This window comes from Sebastes fasciatus, chromosome 1 (assembly GCF_043250625.1).
Source record: "Sebastes fasciatus isolate fSebFas1 chromosome 1, fSebFas1.pri, whole genome shotgun sequence".
Taxonomy (NCBI): Eukaryota; Metazoa; Chordata; class Actinopteri; order Perciformes; family Sebastidae; genus Sebastes; species Sebastes fasciatus.
In genome coordinates, this window is record NC_133795.1 from 16,617,239 (window position 1) to 16,645,072 (window position 27,834).

At 40.8% G+C, this 27,834-nt stretch overlaps 2 protein-coding genes across 3 annotated transcripts in view; one reads left to right on the forward strand and one right to left on the reverse strand.

Annotated features, from left to right (window-relative positions):
- LOC141766692 (zinc finger protein Eos-like) overlaps positions 1 to 27,834 on the forward strand; it is a 224,900-nt gene that overhangs the window by 132,346 nt on the left and 64,720 nt on the right. The window lies entirely within an intron of this gene.
- arhgef25b (Rho guanine nucleotide exchange factor (GEF) 25b) lies at positions 374 to 27,471 on the reverse strand. Of its 2 annotated transcripts, none has more exons than XM_074633639.1 (16): positions 27,056 to 27,471; positions 14,176 to 14,498; positions 13,980 to 14,081; positions 9,155 to 9,288; positions 8,030 to 8,096; positions 7,750 to 7,853; positions 7,534 to 7,603; positions 5,566 to 5,655; positions 5,371 to 5,463; positions 4,707 to 4,757; positions 4,197 to 4,274; positions 3,910 to 4,104; positions 3,647 to 3,827; positions 3,357 to 3,556; positions 3,116 to 3,256; positions 374 to 1,536 (listed from the first exon to the last, which is right to left on the reverse strand). In XM_074633639.1, the coding sequence occupies exons 1-16, from the start codon at positions 27,147 to 27,149 to the stop codon at positions 1,453 to 1,455; spliced, it is 2,007 nt and encodes a 668-aa protein (XP_074489740.1). In that variant the 5' UTR covers positions 27,150 to 27,471; the 3' UTR covers positions 374 to 1,452. The 2 variants fall into 2 exon arrangements, with proteins under 2 accessions (XP_074489740.1, XP_074489750.1); XM_074633649.1 differs by lacking the exon at positions 27,056 to 27,471 and adding an exon at positions 26,592 to 26,710.

Sequence of the window (27,834 nt, forward strand, 5' to 3'; positions counted from 1 at the left end):
GAAGCAAAACTACAACGAGATGCACAACGACCACAAAGACACACAAAATGACCACAAAACGAATACAATGAAATGCTAAACGACCACTAAGAGACCCGAAAACGAACACTAAGAGACCAAATGACCACAAAGAGATGAAAAAAGATGCAAAATTTTGCATAAAATTGCAAAAAGAAGCAAAACAACTAACAAGACACGAACAATTACTACAAAAAGAAGCAAAACAACCACAGTCTGGGTTTCTTGCTCCCATGTAGGAGGGTTGGGGGGGTATTTTACATGTCTATACCCAGCAGGGGCCCGTTGTCTCATCCGCTGATGACTGGGAAATGTTTTTTTTTGGGGGTGGGGGGAAATGATAATGACAAATATCTGAACAGCATTTCTCTTTAATTCTGTGTGTATCAGGACATCACAAGTCAAAGAGCTTTATTGATATGATGAGATTATTTACATTCAAGATGACAGTGACCGGTGAGCACCTGTTTTACTTTTGTTCCCTTTTTCCTCTTTCTGCCTGATTAGGATGCATTTTGAAAATGTGTTTCTTTCAGATACTAGTCTGACAATACTTGGGGTTAAAATAGCCCACCTAAGGGAAAACACAGCTATTTGCTAATCTGCAGGGAACGCACAGACGTACACGACTGCGTAGCGGGATTTGAGATTCTCATGGGGAATGAAATGGAATTGGTCCCTTGTGGAAATATTATGCATTACAAAAATAACCATCCATGAATTCTCAATGGAAAAGTAAGGAATTTATACATATACAATATGAAGTACAGTCTCTGCGGTGCTTCAAAACCATATTTTCACACATTACATCTCATCTGTTATCACAATCTGTAGACGTGTGTGTATTCATAGGAAACACACACACAATCAAACCAATATGATTATACAATATCAAATCCAGGTTAGCCTAAAGCATGGCGGCATTTGAAGGAAATGTGGAGGGAAATGCAGGAAAAAATGTGAAGAACGGAGACACCGAGACCTTGATGACATGCACCCGATTCAACTGTTACCATTAAATAGGCGTTATCAGTCACTATAAGCACCATAGACGTGGGTCATTAGGGGCCTACTACGGTGTAAAAGTGAAAGTGAAACTTAAAAGCAACACATTTTGTGAAACTACGGACTTCCGCTTCTGCTCCTGTCGTAATTACTACGGTCGCTATGGGTCACTGTCGTGTTCGTTTATACCTTCTTTTGGTGATCTACCATGTGAATAGATGATAAAACCTACAATGTGGGTGTAGCAGGGCTCTATTGACCTACATCTTTGGGGCTTAAAGCGACTGATAACGCCTATTTAATGGCCTGATAATGGGCTGTGAGTTCTGTACAGGAGTGAAACAAACGATGCTGACGAAAGCACCTTGACTCAGTCGAGGCGCTCCTACTCCAGAAAGGTAAAGTGAGTTCATTTGTCACCGCAGGTCGTCACTGCTTGCTCTCCTTCAGCTGATCCATATTGTGTGGTCGACCCTCATTTAATGTGGTCGCCTGGAAAGTGGCAGTCACACCCTGCGAGGAACAAAGCAACTAAATGAAATGCTTTTTTAATACTTGTGTGTTTTAAATTTGCAACGTCATATAGTACAAAGAACATTCCTAGACGATAAGATTACACTTCTTTAAACAGCTACAGTTAAGGGGAGACACCCCAAAAAACGTTTTTCATGCACTGCTCAATTTTGAGATTTGTGGGTTATTTTGCTTCCATAACATGTCTTCTTTCAGACTAGTGGAAAGAAAACATCCAAAATACTGATCCAAGAACACAAGGAGGGCCAATAAGACAGATAAGCACGTCTAATATGTGACGAGCCATTTCCTCCTCTTGGTGGAAGTCTGAGTGAATAAGATAAAACAGCAGGTCAGTGGGTTTTTCCATAAACTGGATGACTGAGTGACATTGGCACAGATCAGGTCGACCTGGTTTATAAATCCACACAGAGGCAACAACAGGATATTTGACAAAGGCAACCAGAGAGTGATTTCCTCTCATCATCAGTGATCATGACAACAAGCTGCCTCATGCTGCTGACACAGAGATAACGGCTCTATCTGATACACCCAATTTAAAAAAAACAGTGTTAATGATATTTATACTGTGCTCAATAAACACTTAACAGGCTAGTTATAATGTTTGTAATGGTCCTAACCTAACCTGATAAATCGCACAGCTGCACCATTCAATCAGTTGTACAGACAGAGGTTTAAAGTAAGGCTGCCCCCTCTGAGTGGATTAGTCGACTAATCGGTTGTTTTGGTCTTAGTCGACTGAGATTTCTCCAGTCATTTTTTATACTTTTTTCATGCTGAATGACTTATTCCCAAGAAACTTATGAGCACATCTCTGACAAACACAAGTGGTGCTTTTGTGTGATTCTTTGAGGAGGAACTCAGTTTAACAGATATGTTGATTAAATCAACTAATCTTTATTGTTATAAAGATTATAAACATAGTCACCGTGACGTCACCTATTGGTTTGCGGACTGACGTTTTGAAGCCTCGAGTTTGGCATTTTGGCTGTTGCCATCTTATTGTTATTTGCAACCAAAAGTGACACGAGAGGGTGGAGCTAAGTACAACCGAACGCTGAATAAGACAATTTTAGGTGACCAAAATGTTATAATAATATTGATGAACTGAAAACACACTGTGAAAGGGTTAAAGTTCGAAGACGAAAACACGGACAACTCCCAGACTGGACAACTCCGTGGTAGCGACCTGTCAATCACAAGGTAGCCACGCCCTAAAAGCATACCCTGCTTTATGGTCTATTTGACTCTACATGGGACCATAATTTACTAAATGTACATCATGCTGTATTGAAGAAGACTTGAAACTAGCGATTGAGACCATAAACTCATGTTTACAATGTTTACTGAGGTAATAAATCAAGTTAGAAGTAGGGTCATTTTCTCATTGACTTCAATACAACCAGAGGAGTCGCCCCCTGCTGGCTATTAGAAAGGATGCAAGTTTAAGGCACTTCTGCTTTTCAGAGCAGGAGGTTGCTGTCTGTTGTGATGTTCCTACTTCTACTTATGAATCTGAATACACCTTTCACTACTGTGTGAAGTAAGACTGATGTACCTGCATGCTGTGCTGCCTGCAGGGTGGCAGGCCATTGGACGTCCGGCCGGCGTGTCTCACTTCTGAACACGAACCGAGCTGCTGGTGGGAGGGAAGTGGAGGCAGAGCTGCTTGAGGTGTTGCAGCACAGGGAGTAGAAAGCTTGAGAGAAAAAGAGAAATCAAAGAAAGAGGAGAGGTCAGAGAAGGAGAAACGTACTAATGTACACAAATGTGCCGAGGGAGCGCTGCTGCACACTCACCACCTTCAAGGCCGGGCTGTGGTGTGGTGGATGCAGAGAGGGCAGGGAGGTGTTGTAAGACAGCAGGCAGGGCTGATGGCGTCGGTCCATCGACGCAGAGGAGTGAGGTCGCAGGCCAGATGCTGACGCAGTCAGAGACTTTGCGTTCCTGCCCAGGCTGTTGCTTTCCCTGCGTTGGTACTCTATCGGAGACTGAAGGGCTACAGTGGACAGGAAGAGATGTCACATTGTTCAAACGCACCAAACTCTTAAATCTGTGGATTTATTGCAGAAACACTGAACTCTATTACCATTAAGGAAGTTCCTCTGAGTCTCTAAGATCTGGACCACGTCATCAAGCCAAGCCTGCTGTATTTCCGGAGATGACGCCTGCATGATGAAGCGTGTCACGCTGCTGTCAGTCCCGCGGGAGGTGAGGACCAGAGAGCATGGCTCAGTCTCAGAGTGCTCCTCCACGCCCAAACAGCTGACCTGAAGCACACAGGACACTTGTTAACCATTAAGAAAAACAAAAACAAAGATGTTTTAAAAATGTTTTAAAACATACTCGCACCTTGATGCTGTTTTTAAAAGTGTACCCCGGCAAAGAGAAGCCCTTTTTCTTATCAATTGGCTCGCTGAAGATGACCAGCTGCTCAAACAGGAAGACCCTCCTCTCCTTCGGTCTGGACGGGAAACCGCTGCTTTCCTGCTCGCTGACAGAGAAAGTATCCTGCTGCAGCAGCTTCCCCTGAGCCGTGATTTTCCCCTGAAACAATGACAAACATTGTCACAGGCCCATAATCACCCTGGATATGTGTTTCATCTGTGATGATGGACAGGAAATAGTCGGTATCTCACCTCAAAACCTTGGAGCCTGCCCACGTTCATCATATCATTACAGCGTTTTGGCACAAAACACATCACCTCCACCGCCCTCTGATGGAGGAAATTGGATGAGTAAGTGAAAGCACAATTTTGTGATATATAGACTCAGAATTGTATTTTACAGATTCAGTTGCCAGTTTATAAGGTACACCTAGCTAAAACTAATACAGTCTAACACCCCACATTAAATCCAACCTGTTTTTGTTGAAAGACAGGTGTACTGTTCACCATTTCAACAACTGAACATTATAACCTTCATGAGGGTACTTTATTTTGAAGGACATGTATTAGGAGTTTGCATGTTCTATCCGTGTTAGCGTGGGGTTTTCTCCGGCTTCCTCCCACAGTCCAAAGACATGCAGGTTAATTGTTGACTAAGCGGTTACAGATAATGCATGAATGGATGAATGTATTGCATTAGACAACGTTGGTTTAGCTAGTTGTACCTAATAAACTGGCAGCTGACTGTATATATATTCGTACCTGCAGCTCCTCAACATCCCTTCCTGCTTTGCTGTAGTACTTCAGGAAGTCCTGTGGTTGCCAGTCAGAGAGAGGTTTATTTAGAGGTTTAATGATTTTTAATAAGAAAGTAAAAAATACCCTTATAATAAAAAATAAAGGAAGAATGCTACATGGATCTAGGGCTGCAACTAACAATTATTTTCTCGATTAATCGATTAGTTGTTTGGTCTATAAAATGTCAGAAAATGGTGAAAAATGTCAATCAGTATTTCCCAAAGCCCACGATGACGTCCGCAAATGTCTTGTTTTGTCCACAACTCAAAGAAATTCAGTTTACTGTCATAGAGCAGTAAAGAAACCAGAAAATATTTACATTTAAGAAGCTGAAATCAGAGAATTTTTACTTTGTTTTCTTAAAAAATTACTCAAACCGATTAATCGATTATCAAAATAGTTGGTGATTAATTTAGTAGTTGACAGCTAATCGATTAATCGTTGCAGCTCTAGTTGGATTTGACCGTGATGTAAAGAGTCTTTATTATAGTGGCTACATAATTAAAAATGAACACATGTCTTCCTCAGAGTTCCTGGGAAGACATATATGAAGCAGTTTGTCTTTTAATCTTTAATGTTGTGAAACTGTTTCGTACATGCAGATACACGGTCATGTTAAACTGCAAACCTTCAGCAGTAGTTGATACTTCATGATCCTCTGAACAGGTTTGATGAGCAGATCATTGAGCTGCAGTCTGTGACCCAGCTGCTGCCGGACATCCTGTCAAGGCGACAGAAAAAGAGAAAAAGTGTTGTAAGTAAAACAAAGAAATATATTTAAAGAACTCCAGTAAAATTGACTGCAGTATAAAAGTTTACTCACCTCAAAGTAGGTCTCAATGTACTCTGAGACAATATGCTCTGATTTGGGTTTGTTCTGACAGTAAACCACATACATGTGAAGACGCCGTTCCTGGAAATTGAAGAATTTAAGAGAGAGAGAGAGAGAGAGAGAGAGAGAAGTCATGTGACAATTATTCCCAATAATCTGTGTGTGTGAGGGGCAGAACAGACAGAGGAAGAGTTAAAACTCTGAGCTGCTCTGACTCTTAGTTTCCTCTCAGTTTTGTTGTGTTCCCATTCGCCTCAAGAGTTTATTTGGGGAGTTTTGTCAAACCAGTGCCGGACCTTTGCCTCATTAAATAGTTCCAGTGGCTGAGAAAGAATGGTTTAATTTGCCGTGGCTTAATTTGGCGTGCTACACTACACTGAGGGAAGCAAAAAGGAAAGCTGAGCTGGACTGTCTGTAATGAGACTACGTACTGATACTGATATGTATAACGCCAACGAAAAGTATTCACCGCCCTTAAAGGTAGGGTTGGTAGTGTTCTTCAAATACGTTTTTTGTTGTAGTTGTTGAAATCAATCCATAAATCAAATGCTTTGACAAAAAAAGGGTATCTGTGGCTGTCGCAGGACTGTAATAAACCCATCCAAACATTTAATTTGGCCCAAATTTAACGACAGGACAGCCTGCCTACTGAACCTGCACTCATTGAGCATCACTGGAGTCTTCCACGAGCTGCTAGTCTGACTGCTGTGAGTACTAACAATAGCCATGTTTGTTCACGTTCATTATGATAATTATGGGGGGAGTGGCCTTGGAGGGAGACCTGAAGCAACGGACTGTCATTGTTGTCGACTTGGCGACTTTCTCGCTAGATTTAGGGACTTTTGCAGCTACTTTTATTGGAAAAGAGTTGACAACACTGGGCTGGGTTTTTCCAGCATGTTCTCATCCCAAATCGTCACATACTGACGCTTTGTCAGACCACTCGGCGTCACTTTTTGGTCTCAGAAAACACGTTCTTAACGTTGTGATTTAAACAAAAACACTTGCTTAGGAATAGGCAACAAAACCACTTAGTTAGGTTTAGGAAAAAACAACATGATTGGGCTTAAAATCACTGCGTTTGTACAGTGAAAATGTGACTTGACGTGAACACGGGACACGAACGAACAGCTGATGTAACGTGAAAGTGAAACTTTACGCACGGTATACAAACAGCGGTCTCCTAGATGAAAGCCTTGTGTTGTTGGACCCATCCACCTCCTATCCCACCCTGTGTGTCTCTTTAAACTACGTCACCACAGCACTTTGTCTAACACGTGTTTACTGTTGCCACGGACGGGTTCACATTATAGTTAATGGAAAGCCCGTTGAGTTTCATACCGGCCCTAAAGGGTGTATTGTGCATTGGTCTCACATGCCAATGGCCGTGGCAAAGCGTTGGTAATTTACGCTCTGGGAATGAGAACGGGCTGGTATCCGGTGGGATAATGTTTAAAAATCTAGCGTACTCTCGCCAGTTTCTCAGCATAACCTTTAAGAGTTTTTTATGTTTTAAAACAGTGAATTTATGTGATCTTTCAATTCAGCAGTTTAAGTTTGTAAATCCTTTGGAAATTCAATTTGTAGAGATCTGTTTTCACTTTGATATTAAATAATATGTTTTATCAAAGTTCAGTGTTAAACAACTACATATGAAAAACTTGAAGTGGGTGTGAATACTTTTTATAGAGCTATGAGATTTGCAATTACAGCTTGTCTTCACACACGGCGCAGTCTCTGCGGAGCATCTTTCACACTGATTGTCGGCTTTGAGAGTTGATGATTACAAGAGCGTTTGTTCTGCAGCTGCACCTGCAGATGAACGGATCTACAACATGAAGACACATCTGGATGGTGGAGGAGGTGGGGGCTCTGATCTGTGAGACGACTGTGACCTTCAACCAAACTGAAAACACGCAGAGACGGAAAAAAGAGAAACTTGCTGATCTGTGGACTCACATGTTTGATGAAGAGCTGGGCCAGGCTGTCAGGATCACCAACACATTTCTCCAGCTCTCCCAGGAAATAACTGTGTGACACGAAGCAGAGAAGGTCAGGCAGGAACAATCATCCAGTCAAACACACAACACACACACAGAGGAAACAACCAGCCACAGGAGACGTGACACAGGCTAAACCACCATAAGGGGAACAGAAGAGACGTCTCTGACTCACCTCTTATGCCAGTCGTAGATCTGGTGGATGTTTCCAAACACGATCCTGTCCTTCCCTTTCAGGTCCTCTGGAACTCCCTGACTGGCCATGGTGCCCACGTAGCCCTAAACACACACACACATGGACACATGTCACTAATAAAATCAGAGGTTTCCAGATGGAAATCAAAACTTCTTTCTCAGTTTAAGACGTGAATGTTGCAGCATGTTATTGATGAAGGAATCTCAGTTATATATAAAGGTCATAAGCAGATTATTTAAAGGCTGGAAGAGAGACACACCTGCACTATGAGTCCAAGATCGTCCACATACAACCTTTCTGTCTCTATCAGCTCTGTCAGCACATATCTGAAGAGAGAGATTTTCAAACAGCGAATAAAAGGACATTAAGTAATAGAAATGTTAATTTTGGTAAAATAAAATCAGAAATGTATATACATGTTAAAGGAAGTCTGACATTTTAGGAAATAGGCTTATTCACTTTCTTGCTGAGAGTTTGATGAGAAGGTTGATACCACTCTCATGTCTGTCATGTCAGCTGTCAATTAAACGAGTCACGCTGCTTTCAAGTTTGGTTACATCAGTGACGCCGTAACATTAGGTGATGTCGGCAGACTAGTGCACATTTCACTAAAGTCCAAAGCAACTTTTCATGGGACTTCCTGCTGGTAGCAGTCAACGAACAGAGAAGGTAAAGGAGCTGAAAACAACGCTTAAAAGACAAAACTAACTTTACCTAACTAACAAAAAAGGCCAACGCAGCAACAGAGTCTTTGTTTAGTGACACACAAAAAGCCCTTCGCTTATAACAGGATTGCAATAGAGGCGATGACTGCGGTGGCTGAAACATTATTAAAGGACCATAAGAGTAAGACAGAAATTCTGTCTGCTATTGGCAATGCACAACTTGGTGCTATGAGTAGCTCTCAGTCGCTTTCATTTTGTCAAATTAGCTCCCAGAGGAAAAAAGATTGGAGACCCCGTACTAAAAAGTGTAAAAAAGGACAATTCGCCAGGCACAATGACTTCCTACAGTCTCTGCTGGGGGCATGACAACATCACAGTGACGTCAAGACTGCAGGAAGTCACTTTTCTCAGCCAGATAAACAACAAATGGTCGTTTTTACACTCAGTTTTTTGCACGGGTTGAACAAATAAGATATATTGTGTTAATCAGTGAGCTTTAGAGGTGCTGGTAGGGAGATTTTTATTTAGCTAGGCTAGTTGTTTCCCCGTTTCTAGTCTTTACGCTAAGCTAAGCCAATCGTCTGCTGGTTGTAGCCTCATATTTAACATACAGACATGAAAGTGGTATCGATCTTCTCATCTAACTCTTTGCAAGAAAGCGAATAAGCATGTTTCCCAAAATGTCAAACTGCTCCTTTAATGTAGAGGTCGACACCTACATGCTCTTCTCTAATGCACCGTTCCTCTCCTCTTCGCTGTCCACCGTCACAGACAACTGGCTGGCTGAGTCGTCAGTCACAGTGCAGCCGTCTACCCCTTCCCCCTGGAGAGTGTTGATGCTGGATTTTTGAGTCTAAAACACACAAACAAGACAGTACAGCTTTTGCTAGACATTTAACATATTATGTAAGAGGAAACAGACAGAGAGGCATCATGTATTGTGGGGCAGCGGAAAGTACATTTTCTCAAGTACTGTACTGAAGTATAATTTTGAGGAACTTTACTTGAGTATTTCCATTTACTATCCTACATTTATTTGTAGCTAGACTTCACAGATTAAGATTTTACATTTAAAAAATATGATAAGCTTATAAAATACTATGAATTGCTAAAGATGAAACTAGAGGCTCCTAAACTTTTTGATCCTTGTGACTCAAAGCAAAGCAACGTCTATGTAGGGTCCCTTGTTTAAATTTAGATGTCTATGAATTGTTAGCAGTTTTACCAAAGACAGATTTGCCCTCTAAACTTCTTAGGTGATTTTTATTTTAAGGTAAGGAGGTAACATCCATTATTTCACAAAAAAGCAAAGATTTGAAAAGTCAGAAATATCAACATTAATTTGTAAGTTGGGAACCACTGGACTACACTTCGACCAGCTACAACACTAAAATGCTACTTACACATTGAGGTATCAGTATTAACAATCTAATAATGTCATATAATAATATATTAGTCACAGGGATACTTCTGCACTTGTACTTAAAGGGATAGTTTGTGTGTTTTGAGGTGGGGTTGTATGATGTACTTATCCATAGTCGTTGTATTATTTATAATAGATGATGGTCGGCATGCTCCCAGTTTGGAGAAACAGACAAGAGCAAAGCAATGTACTGCTGTGGACAGGTCTGGCAGCAAAACGTATTTTAGCCACCTAAAAGAAAGGCTCACCTAAAAAAATCAATATCAATTTAAGTTTACGCTATATTTAGAATATTTTCGCCAGTTTACCTTGCCGTGAAATAGCTATACAATCTATGTTTCCGACGAGGAACTGAAGTCATTGTCTATGATCTCGCCAAAACAACCAGACTCCATTGAAAAAATGTAGGAAATTGACCAACATCTGACCAACATCTGCAACATCTGCGCCGACTGTCATCTACTGTAAATAATACAACGACTATGGATAAGTACCTCATACAACCCCACTTCAAAACACCCAAACTATCCCTTTAAGTATGAGGTTGAATGCAGGCGTTTTAACTTGTAATGGAGTATCCTTAAATTGTTGTATTGGTACTTTTACTTGAGTAAAGGATCTGAGTACTTCTTCCCAGCGCTGTGGAACAGAGTGATGTCTGACCAGTAGTCATCAACCACACAAACTTAAATCATTAAGCTTCATCTACAGCGTCCCCTGACCCAGCCAGCACACATCTGTAGAAATATATAAAGATGAGAGGGTCCTAATCCTGGGGAACACATCAGTAGAGCAATGTTACGCTGCCCTTTATGTTCCTTTTTGGAAAGTCATGCCACCCCAAAAAAAAATCCCAAGTAACCTGAGAGTAATAATCACTTTTTAATGTCTCTCCTTGCTGCTGAGGACACTGCTGGGCAGAGAAATTTGGAAAAGTAGAATCAGGCCTGACAGATGAAGGTGATTAATGAGTCCAGTCATATAATAAAAATCATGGTAAGAGTTGTTACATAACAAACATCAATCCTCACCTAAAAGCAGTATGATCTAATGTAACTGCAATCCTCTTGACATACTGTAGTCTCGCCACATTGTGTGCTCTGCCTCGGTGCCCTAGATCATAATCCTTTTGTAGGTCAAATATGCACTCTGTTTATTTTCAGGGTCTTTTTTGCTCTTTCGCTCTGTCTGCGTCGACTGTTCATGTCTTCACCCAGCAGACAGCCTGCCTATGAGAAACATCTGAGGCTGATTCAAACTCCACTCTGGTTCTGATCAACTAGTCAGCAGCCATTAAAACAGAGCTCTAAACTTTTCCTCCTCTCTTACAGTAATTTCTCATCAGCTAGAAATACATTAGCTCCTCTGAAAAAGGAAAATATGCTTATTCGCTTTCATGCCGAGAGTTAGATTAGAAGATCGATACCACTCTCATGTCTGTGGGATGATATGTAGTTGAGTCAGCATCCAGTTAGCATAGCTTAGCATAAAGACTGGAGACAGGGGGAAACAGCTAGCCTGGCTGTGTCCAAATATAACAAAATATGCATAACAGCACCTCTAAAAAGCGCTAATTAACATGTTGTATCTCCTTTGTTTGATTTGTTCAAAAAACAAATGTCAAACAATGACAATTTGGGGTTATGTGTTGGACTATGTGCTGGAGACTTTTTCTCTGATCCTCCATAATAACGTTGCTGCAAATGATAAATGATTAGCGACACATTAGCGGGAGATTGTTAACAAGGTATCTGAGCAACATGACGCACGCTGCTAGGCAATAGGCATATTCTGGTGGGTATTCACATGAATCTACATCCCTAAGACCAGGCGTAGTTAAGACTAGGCTTACGTTTAGTTGGTGCAACCCAAGTAAAGTCCATTCTAAAGACTGGTCTGACTTAGCAGTTAAGGACCAGGTTCCCAGCAAGAAATAGTCTGTCACATACGTTTAATTGGTATAGATTAAACAAACAGGATGTAACTTGTCATTTGGTGAGCTTTAGAGGTACTGGTAGGCAGATTTTGGTACCTTCGGACAGAGCCAGGCTAGCTGTTTCCTTTTCTAAGCTAACTGGCCACTAGGTGTAGCTTTATATTTACCGTACAGACGTGAGAGTGGTGTCAATCTTCTCACCGAACTCTCGGCAAGAAAGCAAATAAGTAAAAGCCAAATGTCAAATTATGAATCTAAAGAGATGATAAGGCCTTCTATTTATATTGACCTGGGCAGGACAACATTAAAGAGCAGTGTGTAGGATCTGGCAGCAGAGGTTGCAGATTGCAATCAACTGAAGCTTCTCCGGTGTACCAAGCATGTAGGAGAACTACGGGGGCCGACGCAAAAACATGAAAACGTGAATGGCCCTATCTAGAGCCAGTGTTTGGTTTATCCGTCCTGGGCTACTGTAGAAACACGGCGGCCGGCTCTGTGAAGAGGACCCGCTCTCTGTGTAGATAGAAACGACTTATTCTAAGGTAACGAAAACACAACGATTCTTATCTGCCAGTAGATCCCCTAAATGTCACATGCCGTTCCTTTAAAGGGTTGAGGAGCCAGAGTAAACATAAAGCTGCAGGTGTCTATGGAATAAAAATCTCCCAATTGGACTGAGAAAGGCTGAAAGTGAGAACAGTCATTTATCAAGCAGAACAATGTCAAACAACAGGAAGTGGATCAGTCGACAGCCAAGAAAGGAAAGAACGACAGGTTCTTGACGAGTTGGACGTGGTGGTAAAACCGCTACTTTACCAGTACAACAGCCAACAACAGTATTTATGTTCACGTACGGCTGGTGGCCCTGAACTGCCCCTATCGGCTAATTAGCTCTTTATTGCTCAGGCTGCTTGGTTGTCGTGACAGTACACTCCTCACCCCCCAACCCTGACCCTGTTTCAGCCTGTTACACACTGCTTTGCTAGTTGATTACTTCCAGATGCCATCTAGAAAAGCCCACAGGATTGATTCCACTCCACAGGGCCTTTCAAAGAGTACTCACTAGTGTTGGTTTACCAGAAACGTAGTGGTGTGTGCTTGTGTGTGTTTATGTGTGTGCACACACACAAAAGATATGCAGCAAAAATGTGAAAATGTGTGCTATTCATCTGGCACAATTGGTTGAAGTCAAATAATGTGTGCAAATAAGAGTCCTTTCACATGCTAATACAACTGACCAAGATGTAGAGGGACGTGCATGTTTATAATTCATAGTTTCAGTGTGAGTTTCAACATTTAAGTGTATGTGTTTCCGTCATTTATACATTATATACACATACATAATTCATGAGACTTGCATTACCGGAGGGTTTGATGATGAGAGACGCTCCACTATAAGAATTATAATTACTGTCAGGGGAGTGAAGAATTTAGTGCTGAGAGCGCTTCTGACTTGTATAGTTTGCATTATTTATTATTAATTTGTATCTAACTACTTTGTACTGTAATTATATTTCCTCATCAGAAAAAATACAATTCTATATGATGTCATTTCACAGCATCGCTATAACGTGTACTTTATGTTCCCCAACTTCTTTTGTGCATGTTCTTGTGGACCGGATGACCATTTAGAACTATTTAACCTTCTGTAATTTCTTTGTTCATATGATTCAGTTTAGTTTTTTAGTTTAGTTATGTAATAATATATCTTATAACACGGCTCTGTTGAATACTTGATTCTGATTGGTCAATCACGGCGTTCTACGGTCTGTTATTTCTTTATAGCAGACCGTTGCTATGTATAGCAGACCGTTGCTATGGGCGCAGTTCTGATGTCGAACTCTGGCGGACCATTTTTGGGTCAAATTGTTGATTTCTTAAGTAAGTAGCCGTGTAATAAATGGGATAATGTACAGCAAGCAGATCATTGTTGTTAAAGAAACCCCCGAATCGCCTTGTCAGGGTTTATCTCACAACAATGCCCGGCTCACTGTACATTATCCCTTACTTAGTTTGAGACATTGAATGCCTGTCTTGATAAAGGTAGGTGGACTGTGTAAACATCAGGGTCAACGATGAAAACAAGTCCAGAACTTGTGCAGATTTTCACCTACAACTGCAGTTTATCTACTGAGACAGACCGTTGAATATAACAGAATAGAATAGATTAGAATAGAGACATTACTAGAGTCTGGTTGTCTATGCCTGGCAGGAGGTCAGATAAGCAGCACTGACAGGGCGGTTGTGTCGGAGGAGCTGCTGGACTCGACGGACCGTTTGTCCACACCTGTACAACACAAGCACAGCAACCATTACAAATAACATCATAACATGTGTTTCCTCAGGAGGTATGAATGTAGCCGTCTGTCTTTAAGTCTCACCGTATCTCCAGAGGGGAGGATGGTGTAGTTGTCGTGCGGTTCCAGAGGCCTCGGCTGAGTTCCACTGTGGGAAAGGAGCGACGGCGGCTGCCTCCTGTCTGACCTGCACATCTGCTTCTCGGCTTTTCCCGCTCCTCCTCTGGCATCCGAGCTCAGCTTGCGGACGGGATTGGTGAGCCATTTCTTGAGGGCGCTGACAGGGTGCCGCGATCCTCCAGACAGGGAGTGGGAGCAGGGGCTGGAGCTGCCTGAGGCCTGGTGGAGCACAGGGCCCACTGATGGGGTGATACTACCGGTACTGCCCGCCACAGTGTACGACTCTGCTGCAGAGAGAGAGAAAGAAGGAAAAGGATTGGGTTAACATACAGCAGCTAATTGTGGGGTACATCCTCTCAGGTCAGATGCTGCAGACAGATTTCTGCACAAAAATGTTGGTCAATTTCCTGAGTTAAGCCCCAACTGTAACTTTAGTAGCTGGCTACTGTACCTACCAGTCCTAAATTATTATAAGCACATCTGTTCTCACGAGGAAGGATTTGTAAATTAAAGTGGAGATTATATAATGCAGCTTGACTGCATGCATTTGTTAGATATTGTCTGAAAATGAAAATGTATTCAAACCAAAAATGTGGTGACTGTGGTTGGTCCTGTTCTGTCCTGTTCAAAGTATTTGCAGCGCTTTTACTAAGCTGAGTTAGAATCAATGCAGGAGTAAAGAGGCAGTTAAAATAAAGCAAAACTGAACATGGAAAGTCTTCTTTTTGATGCATTCACACAAACAATATTTGCTTTTGCAGAGGTGCACCTCACGGCTTGTAGATCAACTGACATGCAGACAACATGACATTAGTCCTTGGGCATTTTTATTATTTAAAGGAACAGTGTGTAACACTTCGGGGGAATTGATGTATAATCCTCTGAAACTATGAATTGTTGTATTTCCGTTAGCTTAGAATGAGCCCTTCATATCTACATAGGGAGCGGGTCCTCTTCACAGAGTCCACCATGTTGCTCCGCCATGTTTTCTACAGTAGTCCAGAACGGACAAACCAAACACTGGCTCTAGAGAGAGCCTTTCATGTTTTTGCGTTACCTGAAGGCCACTGTAGTTCTCCGACACGCTTGTTAAACTGTGATAACGTGAGCCACAGAGTGCAAAACTGTGGTACCGCCAGCCACCGTCTGACTTCCTTTGCTCCTACAGTAGTGTTATTATGGTAAGGATGGCCTGAGCGAGGTGAACGGCGTTACCACGGTTTTGTACTCGACGGCTCAAGTTACCGCAGTCTTGGAGAGGGAGGAGTGAGCGGAGGGGTACTCAGTTGGTTGCAACTAACACCACTAGATGTCGCCAAATCCTACACACTGTACCTTTAAAAGAAAGCAATGCCCTAAATCTCATTAATCCCACCAACCTCTCAACAATAAGATTTAAAGATTACAAACTGGAATGATTTGTTTTCCTGTCCTCAGTCACAACTGAACGCATACCGTCTGCACTGAACTGCTGGACAAACACTGGAGCTGACACCCTTTTACGTCACAGCCGGATCTTGTTTCCAGCTTTCAGTCTCTTGACTATGGAAATTGGTACATAATCCTCTACCATGCTGTTTTAATCAAGCACCCTAACATTAACATTTCAGTCTGTTCTGCTGATCGTAGCAAAGTGAAATCTTTCAGGAGCCTCATTTTGTCGTTTTGGACTCTTGCCAGAAGCCACTTTTCCCTGTCAGCACATTTACGTAAGCTGTAATCATAATAGCAAGCTTTCAAGAAGCCAGTGGAAATCTAGGTCAGCTATTAACCAAAACTGTCTGATACTGCCATTAAACAAGAAGCCCTGATGACAGTGAAATACTAAATAATGGGTTTTTCTTCCTGATTCATTTCAGTTCTCCTTTTATTTCACGTGTACCAGTAAAATCTTCCTTAAATACAAAGAAATTCACAAATATTAAGTTCACTGTTCACGCCATTGGAGATGATTTTATTCATTTATTCATTTATACATGTACTCTATATTTATCATGTTAATATACTGACTGCCAGAAAAAAGTTCAGTCTCCTACAAAACAATGCAGACAAACAAGACTGTAATTAAAGTAATTCATCGCCTGGTACTTCACTCATGCAGTGAACAACACAAACTCATTTCTATAATGGGATGATTAAGAGGGAAGGGAGGAGGGTCAATGTGTGTGTGTGTGTGTGTGTGTGTGTGTGTGTGTGTGTGTGTGTGTGTGTGTGTGTGTGTGTGTGTGAGAGAGAGAAAGAATGAGTGCTTGTGTGTTGAGTGTGTGTGTGTGTGTTTGTGTGTGTGTGTGTGTGTCTGGTGGTTCTTGGCCGAGGTTTGAACAATTGGGGCAGTTCGCTTATCATCTCATCAAAAGTCATGCAGACCAACAATAATCAACCCGTCTAGGAAGGAAGAAAAATTAATCCAGAAAATTATGGAATCCAAAAGAGTGAAGTCAAATAATTGATGGAGAGAAGGAGAGAAAAAAAGAACCAGCACAGCTGCAAGACATGTTTCATTCGGAAACATGAATCTACGGCACTTTATATAAGAAGTGGACTGCAGTTTTGAAGCCTCGAGTTTGGTATCTTGTTTTTTTGCAACCAGAAGTGACACGAGAGGGTGAAGCTAAATACAACCGAACGCTGAATAAGACATTTTTAGGCCCAGACAACGCCACGGTAGCGACTTGTAAGACACAAGGTAGCCACGCCCTAAAGCATACCCTGCTTTATGGTCCATTTGACTCTAAATGGGACCATAATTTACTAAATGAACATCATGCTGTATTGAAGAAGACTTGAAACTAGAGATTGAGACCATAAACTCATGTTTACAATGTTTACTGAGGTAATAAATCAAGTGAGAAGTAGGCTCATTTTCTCATAGACTTCTATACAATCAGACTTCTTTTCGCAACCAGAGGAGTCGCCCCCTGCTGGCTGTTAGAAAGAATGCAAGTTTAAGGCACTTCTGCATTGGCTTCACTTTTCAGACCCGGAGGTAGCTCACTGTGTTAACGAGGTATACTGTTTAGCATGTTCACCATCTTAGTCTAGCGTGTTAGCATGATAACATTTGATACTTAGCACTTGGTACTTGGTATTTGGTCATAAACCAAAGTATTGGACAAACTCCGGTTATATAAGGGCCGGACAGCTCATACCAATGGCCCGGTGCCTCCTTTCTAGCACCCTCACATAAGCGTTCCCTTTTTAAAAATGGGGACAACCACCCCGGTCTGCCATTCTGCAGGACCTGTCCCCGACCTCCGCGCAACATTGACAAGGCGTATCAGCCAAAACTGCCCAACAACATCCCAACAATTAACCATAAAATGTTAGAATGGCTCTACCAAAAATTACTTTCTGACACCATATCCTTGACTATGTGACTCAGATAAGAACACAACAGAACAAATTCAACAGAATCAGTTGGTGCAAACATCCAGATGCCCACATACGCACACTGTATGTTATCACCTTGAGCAGAGTGAGACATCATCAGGTCATACAGGACCACTAACAACCACCATCTGTTGAAAAGATACAAGAAGTACACCTTTTTCTACAAACACATCAGCATTTTCTAGGAACTGACCCCCTAATGGTGTGTAATGGTCATTGTGACGTCCAAATCACTGCTGAGCTGAACTACTCAGCTTGTCGTGTTTGTTTGAGACACTTATGTAATGTGTCGTTTTCCCACAGAGCAACAGCTGGACCTCCATCCGGACTGCAGGGAGTGTCAGCAGTCAGTCAGTCTGCATGAATGCATGCTGTGAATGCATCCTCACATGCAGGCCTTATGGACATCCAAATTTTATTGAACTTGTTCTTCTTGTGAAAACCTTCTGTCCATGAAAATAGTAAATAGTTGTTGTTAAAATCCAACTTATATTTTAAGAGAACTATTTTCACATATCAATGAGGCAGATGTGTGTAACTTGTCATGGAGGTGGTTTTATGTGCCACACATTCTCTACTGCACACAGATTGATGGATGGATCAAGGTTGGGTGGGGTTTGATTTTCTCGGCAACCCCGTCGGCTCAGACAACACACCTACCCAGATGGAAAGAGAGGGCAGGAAACGGGACCAAAACATTAGCAAAGGGTCAGTCTCTCCAACAGTAATCCTGTCTGTTGCACTGAGGCACCGGCTGCTCAATGCCAGCAAATCGCACTACACTGTGCCTGAACAACAGTTTGATATGCGAGAATGGAAACTAACTGAAATTGAGTAGATTGTTAGTGTAGTTTTTGGAGTATTTTTAAAGGCAGTACTTTTTCTTTTTTCTTTTGTAAGCTTTTACTGAAGCAGCATACTTTACTACAACTCACCGTCAACCAGACAACTGTGGAGACATTCATCAGAGCCGTTAATTGACATGGAAAAGGAAACTCATCTGGCTTAACTTTGTTTATCCTTTTTATATTATAATTTCCACTTAAAAGAAGAAGTACGCTTCCTCATACTTTATTTATTCCTACTGTTAATTTACTGGACAATTAATAACGAATGTGAATGATGCCGGTGTTCAGGAGTTGACACTTTCGATGCACCTGTCCTAGACATGCAGGTGTGGAGAAACTGTTTTCAACGGTTTCTGTTAAAACAATCCAGTTCGAGCTCTCTCCTCTCAGCCTTTAGATGTTGTCAAAACCATGTCCAACAATGTCCTTCTAAATTTTTTAAAGTGACTTAGTTCTACTTTCTCTGAGTAGCTCATTTTAATTTTCAGATTTACTCTCGACCACACATCGTTGTATGGAGTTCAAACAGAGAACAAAACAGCAGTGCAAAGGTAAACAACCAGAATAGATCTTTAGCACAAAATACATCATTTAAAGACAAAACATTACTCAAAAAAGCACCTAGTTTACATACTATCCCTGGTTTATCTGTCTGCAATAATAAGATAAGTTTAAACATAAACGGATGGTTTACAAAGGCAGATACTTCTTTCTATTCTCAACAATGCTTGTTTTTACATTTCAAACAAAACATGATATTCATCCACCAAGCAGTTGTCATTACATAAATTACAAAACCTTTTGTCCATTTCCAGACCTTTGTATCTTCCTGATATTTTAGTAAATCTACTATTAGAAACTCCACCGCACCATAGAATATTTTTTAAAGGGACAGTGTGTAGGATCTGCCGGTATCTAGCAGTGAGGTTGCAGATTATAACTCATCTGAAGCCTCTCCCGTGTGCCAAACGTGTACGATTGCTACGATGGCCAATGCAAAAACGTGAATGGCCCTCTCTAGAACCAGTTGTTGTAAGAGTACGCTACTCTTTGGAGCAGAGTCAGTGCTTAGCGGTGGGAAGTGAGTGGTGAAGCAAGAGAGAAAGAGCACCGGCAACGGGAGCAAGTAACGTAATCGACTCCGGCCTAAGCAGGAAAAGTTAACAGTGTTTGGTTTGTCTTTTCTAGGCTACTTTAGAAACATGGTACTCTGTGAAGAGGACCCGCTCCCTATGTAGACATAAACGGCTCATTCTAAGCTAATGAAAACACAACGATTCTTATTATCAGGTGATTATACACTAAAGAAAACATATTTATTAATATTATATTCCATTTCTGCCAATAGATCCCCCTAAATGTTACACACTTAATTCCTTTAAAGCAGATGGTTAGGAGACAGTTAACTACATCTCCCCCGACTAAACCCCATAAATGGTCACGGTCAGCAACAGCAGGAATTACTGAGATGCTGTTAGAGCTTCAAACAGCATGACGACACTTCACCAAGCTATCTAATCTAAGCATGGCAAAAGATTTACACACGTTACGTGCCAGGCCTTCATTTGTGTGGGAGCTGATTACTGTTGGTGTTTCATATTCTGTGCGTGCTGATGTATGAAATTATCATTATTGTAATCAAGCCAAGTCATTTTGGGGTTAAAGGCCTGCTTCGCTTCCTGTTGGAATACTGCCGAGGAAAATACTTCTCAGTCCGCACCGCTGTCGTCCCCAAAACTACAACTTTCATTGTCATCTGCATCCACTCACTCCTAAACAGAGCTACAGTTTATTAATCCAGCAGTGACAGATTAATAGAATTAAACACACACACGTCATCTCCTTTGCTCCACATTAAACTAATGAGTGGTTTTCATTCCTAAGCACAAGAGAGGACTTTTAACATGTTGGTAAAAATGCTACATTGTAGTTGCTGTCACTTTCAAAAGCCACATGTACAAATGCAGAATGGAGCTCAAGGTTAAACCAGGATCTGATCAGCTGATCAGTCTGATCTATCCCACTCCATACATTCAAATGCTGCTGCTAACAGCTTTTACTTGTCAGTCATTGGCCTGCACCTTCTATGTTATTTACTTTAAAATATTGCTGCTTCCAAATAGGGTTGGGCAATATATCAGTATTTGGTAACACTTCATTTTACAGGTCCACAAATTTCATGGTAATTAGGTGATAATTAGCAAGTAACCTATTTGAAATATCTTTGGAATTAATGCAAAAGTACCCCAATATTTACCTCAAAATGTATCAAAAATTACTTTATTATAAACATTATTTAATAATTATATTCCGCTATTTCCCAATAGCTGGTGATTTATTTAATACATTAAACAGGAAAAGAATACAAAGTTAATTGATAGGCTTTATTTCCATGTCTGCTGATAAATAGATAATAATTAGCAAATAACTTTTTTGAAATGTCTTAAAAAACTCCCTGAATCATGACATTAGCTACCAGGTTACATTTGTGTAGAAAATAAGTCACACAATGGTGAGATTTGTGTCTGATCAGAAGTGTCTTCTATTAGTTTTGGTTTTCCTCCTCCGATGAAGAGCAGCCGCTTCTCAAGCCTGAGGGCCCTATTTTAACAATGATATGCTATTTTAGCATATAATTATTAAATCATGTTTACAATAAAGTATTTTTTTTATCAATTTTGGGGTAATTTGGCAGTAATTCCAAAGAAATTTCAAATAGGTTACTTGCTAATTATCACCTAATTACCATGAAATTTGCGGACCTGTAAAATGAATTGTTATCCAACATTTTACCGATATCGTGATACATATGAGATTAGATATCATCTTAGATTTTGGATATCGTAATATGGCATAAGTGTTGTCTTTTCCTGGTTTTAAAGGCTTTATTACAGTAAAGTGATGTAATATTCTGAATTTACCAGACTGTTCTGGCTGCTCTATTATTTTGCTAACATTAGATATTAACAGCCATATTTAGTATTACGAAAATTAGTTAACTAGGGCGTTACATTATATACATATACATTTCATCATCTATGTTGCCATATGTGTTCATATATCAGTATAAGTGTATACATGCCTGTGGTTTGTTCTTTTATTTCTCTAAGCGTCTGTGACCTGAGCCATTATTAGGTCGATTGTATTTGCTGATAAACTATGACAAGAATAATTGTGATTAATGTCCCTTCCCATCACATACAAATACATCCTGCATGATGACAACTGACCCAGTTTTCCCAGTGTCGCAGGACATCTACTCCCCATGCCACCACTTCCTTTTTCCCACGGCGCTGCATGTGGCTTCTCACTCGTACATTGTTGTCATCCCTCATAGTTTTCGGTCTACTCCCTCTCCCCTCACTGGAGCTCTGGTTAAGGTCAGTTTGAGTTCAGGGTAAGACGAGAATGAGGAAGCTTATAGTAGGTAGGGCTGGGACGATACACCTATCTCCAAATTCAATACTTGGGTGTCGATTCGATATGTATTGCGGTTTTTAAGAATTGCGATTCGATATTATGATTTATTGCGATTTTGTTAACGTTTTTAACCTAGACCATGGGGACAAGTTGACTCATAAACTTTTAGGGCCTTTTACTTTGGAAAATATCTAAATTGATACATTAAAAATGTTTGATTTTCAGCATGTATGTAGTCAGAGATGTATACAATACTTCCGCTAACTTCGCCAAGTCCGTCACTAGCTCTGAGCTCTCACGTCAGCTCCGTTCTCTTTATACATCCATGGTCAGCTCCATCAGGGCCGTTGAGGTGAAGGTGTGGGTCGTATCCACGCGAACCCTCTTCTGTTTTCTACTCTCTCGTTTCGGCTCACTGCAGCGATTTAGTTTTTTGACGGATACGGAACAGATATGATGACACGTTACTCTGACTACAACAATAAAAGCGGTAACTTCCTTCTACCGCCGCATAGACTCAAATGAGGCATAACAAAACCCCCCCGCAATACAGGTGAATCCATTTTTTCCCCACACCTACTAAATACCTGCAAAACTAATGACATTCCCATTAGCCTCAGCTGTACTTAATGTTTAGAGGTAAGTATATCAAACCTTTTTGACGAAATGACATTGAGCTGAACGATGCTAAAAATCTCTGTAAAGCTGAGGGAAACTGCAGAGTTGGGTGATATTTCTCTGTGAGTTCATCACCACAAACAACACTTCCTCATATAAGTAGTCATTTGATCTATTGTTGATATAAAAAAATATTGATTATAGCAGCTTTAATCACTCATCATTGTGCACCTTGCACTTACAGCTTGACCTACAGTATCTGGAATTTATTTCTCCGTTTTATCTTTTTAGAATTGTTCCTCATTTTAATTTTAATGTTTTAGTCTATATTTCCTGTTTGATGCTTCATGTAAAGCACTTTGAATTGCCTGTGCTCTACTAATAAAGTTGCCTTGTCTAAGAGGAGAGCGTCTGCTGGACACTTGTCCTGTAAGTGTCCAGCAGACGCTCAAAACATGCAACCACGAAATGCAAAAGTGCAACATGGCTGAGCTTATAGATAAGCTTCTGTTTACAGTATGTAGGTGCTCTGTGGTACTAAACACTTTGGGGCTTGTTAGTCATCAAGTTTACTTCTTCGCATACTGGCAGTGATGACTTCACACACAGTGGTGGACTAATGGACTGTTAGTCATGGCGGTGATGTGTGTGTAATGAGACAGTGAGATTGTTGGCAGGACATTTAAGTAGATTTCCAAGCAAGTTCCCCCAAATATACTTTATCTGGAAGTGTTTCTCTGCCTTTAAAAATAGCTGTTGGACATTGTGCCAAATTAAATGAAACACTCATTGAGAGAGATCGCAGAATGACGGAGTTATAAAAAGGAAGTCTTCAGGGGAGGTAGAGGGAGATCAGAAAGCCACAAAAACAGAGGAGAAAGCCTCAAACCACATAAGAACAACACTTGAAAATGAAAGAAAAGGCTCTCCAGCAAAAGTATTCCTGCAACCAGATGAAGAGAAAAGGTATAAAAGGAAAGGCAAACAGATGAAAATAGGAGAGCCTGACTGCTAGGCTTTCTATAAACACAAAGCAAACTCATCCACAGACTCACAAACAGACAAAAATGCTATTTTTAGAGTCAGACGGGAAGAAAACACCTTGTATAACAGCAATACTGACACCACATCACACAGGCGATGTGTATCCCAAAGAAAAGTGTCTGAGGTGTTCTAATCTTTGCAATCAAAGGTGAGAAAGCAAGGCATCTCAACTCAAGGCTGTTTTAATTTCTATATATTTAACATGTCTATTTGCAGGGTCTGTCAGAGCGGTGCAGCTCACAGAAGAGCTGTTCTGTAATCACTCCCCGAGCAACTGGAACAACAGAGGATTTAAGGGTCGGGGCAGTAATGGGACATGTTTGTGTGTGTGCTTGTTCAAAAGTGTGTGTGTGTGTGTGTGTGTGTGTGTGTGTGTGTGTGTGTGTGTGTGTGTGTGTGTGTGTGTGTGTGTGTGTGTGTGTGTGTGTGTGTGTGTGTGTGTGTGTGTGTGTGTGTGTGCGTGTGTGTGTGTGTGTGTACAGCTGCCTTTGCTCTGAAGCAGAGTCACAGTACTGTAGGGGTACAGATTAAGAAAATCACTCTCTGTTTTGACATGCAGTCAAAAATGCATCTGATGTGAAGACAGTAACTAACGTTATGCAGGAACAAAGAGATAAAAGAGAAAAGCCTTTAATAATGTAAGCTAATGTTTTCATCTCATCGTATCTTAATCTTCATACAACGGTTCGCATGACAAAAACTATTCCTCAATTTTCGTGCGTTTTCCTACGAATGTCCAGCAACATGTGTTATTATTCTTTTGTTATTATACTGTTTGTCTTTCACCAACAAAGCCAAAGAAAATTCCTAGTGTATACCTCTTACACCTGGCAATAAATACCATTCTGATTCTGATTCTGATTCTGACACGTTTATATTTCTTCTCGTTACGTGTATATGGTAACTTCCGAAGTGGTGTAACTAAAGTACAGTAGTTACGTGACAAATAAATCAACGTTGACTTCTGGTTTCACACGGTGTATGAACACCGGTCTCCTCGGCGAAAGTCCGGTATTTTTTTTACCCACCAATTCACCCCGACCTCCTCCTATGCGGTGTTTGACGCTCTTACTTCTTGGTTCACGATTACGTAGATTACATACAAATTTTGTGGGATATATACAAATTACAGTACATTACATTTCGTAGGTATAGCTACGAATGGTGTATGAGAACAGCCTGGTTTGTGGTATACCCTTTTGGAGCCCCAAAACTTACTAAATGTAGTAAAAATGTAAAAGTCAAGTAAAAAATATAACAATATTGTTGATTGAATAATTCAAATTGAGTGTAAAAATAAATATAAGGCTTTATAATTTTCCTTCAACCTACAATCAGAAAACAGAAACTCTATGTTTTTGCTTGACCATTGGTTACTCTTGTAACAGAAGCTAAGCATTTTAGCAGGCAGGCTAATGCTTACTAAGCCAGCCAGCTAGCGCTACCTGAAAGTTCACAGACACCACCACTCTTAAGTCCTGGATTTTATTGTGTTATCCTTTATATTTTGTAGATTTTTGCGTGATTTAATGTCTCTTTTCTCATAATGTCAAACGACCTAAACTAAAGAGTGATGCTTCAGCAGTGAGAAGCATAAATGATTGATATTACCAGCAGAAACAAAACAAAAAAAGCAAATGTTTTCAGCTCATTATATCTAATTATTGCCAGGGATGCACACAGAGATCGTAATGAAAATATTCTATTCTGGGTCTCATAAATCTTGTTTCTTTTTTTCCAGAGATGATATCTATCTCTCCCTTTCTCTCTCTCTGTGTGACGGGGGTGTTTAAGCCTAGTTTATAGGAAGAGGAATATCAGGACAGTGACTCATTGATCCATGTGTTTCAGAGATTCAGTGATAAGCAGCATATTCAGAGAAACTGGAGAGCTCCAGATGTGACTCCATCACTGACTTCTGTTGAAACATGAATCACTGTATCTGTATAACATCCTTTGAAATACTGACTGCTGATTTACTGTAAATGAATCCTGAAAGGAAAAAGGATGACTATCTATCCTAACCTCATCCAACTCAAGAGAGTTTCGCAACTTGTGGGTTACCTTCTACAAACGAACGTATTTCATAGAGTCAGAGTTCCTATTTAAAGGAGAACTCACTCACTGTTCAGCCCTATCTCCTTTTCTTTAATGCTAGAAGTCATGATTAACATTCATACAGTGCAAAGTTTACCAACACTATTTGTGCCTCCAATCCTGACACCAACACCAGGGTCAATTGTGACACAAAAAAGTTCAACATATGTACACCATATTTGCTTTCCAAAGATAAACCAAAATCTAACAGAGACAAGCAATGGTGTATTACACTATTTGCTGACTGAGGTTGTTGCTAACAGTAGTTAGTTAGCAGAGTTAATATGGCGAGCTTCATTGTTTCAGCTAATCCTTCCAAAAAAAGTAGCCATTTAGTTGTTGTGCATCATAACACTGCAAACAATATTGTAACTGCACAATTTTAGACCCAATAAACAAATACAAACCAACCTTAAAGGGCAAATATAAGGAGGCTAATCTTAGCCTGGACCCCAGGAAGACTAGCAACCAGTGTTGCCAGATCAGATTGACAGTTTCCAGCCAAATCACAACTTAAAACCTGCCTATTTCAATAAAAAACAGCCCAAAATAACCTTGCCAGAAACCCGTGTAAAACCATAAAACCATTACGTGCGCAACAGAAAACACATCATAAGCATACAAAGCCTCATATTTGCATCAAATAACCAAAGATAAAATGTTAGATAAATGGGCTATCGCAACCCACAAAGAGTACAGTCAGACAATCAAATACACAAATTACAATGTGAATGCCAGTGATGATGACGTCAAAGTAAGAAGACCTTCTTTTATACGTAACGATATGTCAATCAAATATTTCTCAAATAAAAAGAGTCAATAAGATGAGTGATTGGACACAACAAAATTTACTGAATATGTATCTGTGTTTTTAACCATAAAATGCTTGTTTGCTAATATTGTTTTTACAAACATTTTTAAAACTTGCTAAATGTTGACAAAAGCAGCCCAAATTTCACCTACCAGACCAACGTTATTTCCCCCCGGCAAACTTAATCAAAAGTAGCCCAATTGGGCAGAAACCAGCCCAATCTGGCAACACAGCTAGTAACCGCTTAGTGGAAGCTAATGTGGATTCACAATAAGATTAAAGAATATTTCAACTGGCCTACAGTAGCTAAGAGCTACTGTGTGGGAGGGGTATAACAAACAGAATGGGACTGGGTGGTGATTGGATGAAAAACATAATAATGATTAATACAAATGTTGCAAAAAAACATATATAAAAAGGTTCTTTGGATTTTACTTTGACTTAGTGAAACTAACTTTGGCTTTGATATATGATACATAACAACCGAGCGCATCTTCTAACATTACAAAACATTGTGTTCAAGCAACAGAAATAACTATTTCATCATCAGTAAAAACTTTCCTCCACAGTCAGAGAACAACTAGAGTAAAAGTCCTCCTGAAGAGCATCCACATACCTCTAACTTGAACAAAGCAGCAGCCACATTTGCTGAGCAGTTTTCTGAACAGGTGCTGACACCCACACGCTTGCTGGTGGTGACCCCCTCTCATGATGATCCACTCCTGCTGCTAGACACAAGACTATCAGAAGCAGGCACCATGCTGGACGGACACACACACACACACACACACACACACTATTCCTGTGGTAATACCCAGAGGAGATGGGAGGAAAAGTGTACAGAGAGCTCCATAATCATAGTCCAACAATGAGTAGAAACCCCTGGGATGAAAAAACTGCCGTTTCTATTCCATGATTTGAAGAAAAACAGTGGAAAAACCCAGAGAGACAGCGCTCTCTCCTCCACTCTCGAGCCTCTCTGTGTGGTCAGATAGTGGGCAAAGATTATGAGAGGGACCAAAAGTGCGTGAGGGAGCGACAGAGAGGCAGGGAGTGGGAGGGACTGTGATGAGGGAGGGGGGTGGTGGCCAACATGCTGCACTGCTGTGCCAGCATCTGTTTCCCAGTCCCACCTCCTCTCATTCCTCTCCCCTCCCCTTCTGCTCTCTCTCCCCTCTCTCCTCACGCATTCCTCATCAGTGTTCGCTCTGTGGCAGTGGGACCTTTAGTGTCGCCATCGCGTGAGCAAAGGACTTTTCCATGAAATAAGCAATATGTGTTTTAAGTCAGTGGTGCCCAACGTGGGGGTCAGGACTCCCTCAGGGGGTCACGTGATAAGTCTAAGGAGTCATTAGATGATTAACAGGGTATCATCTAAAAGTAAATCTAAACTGA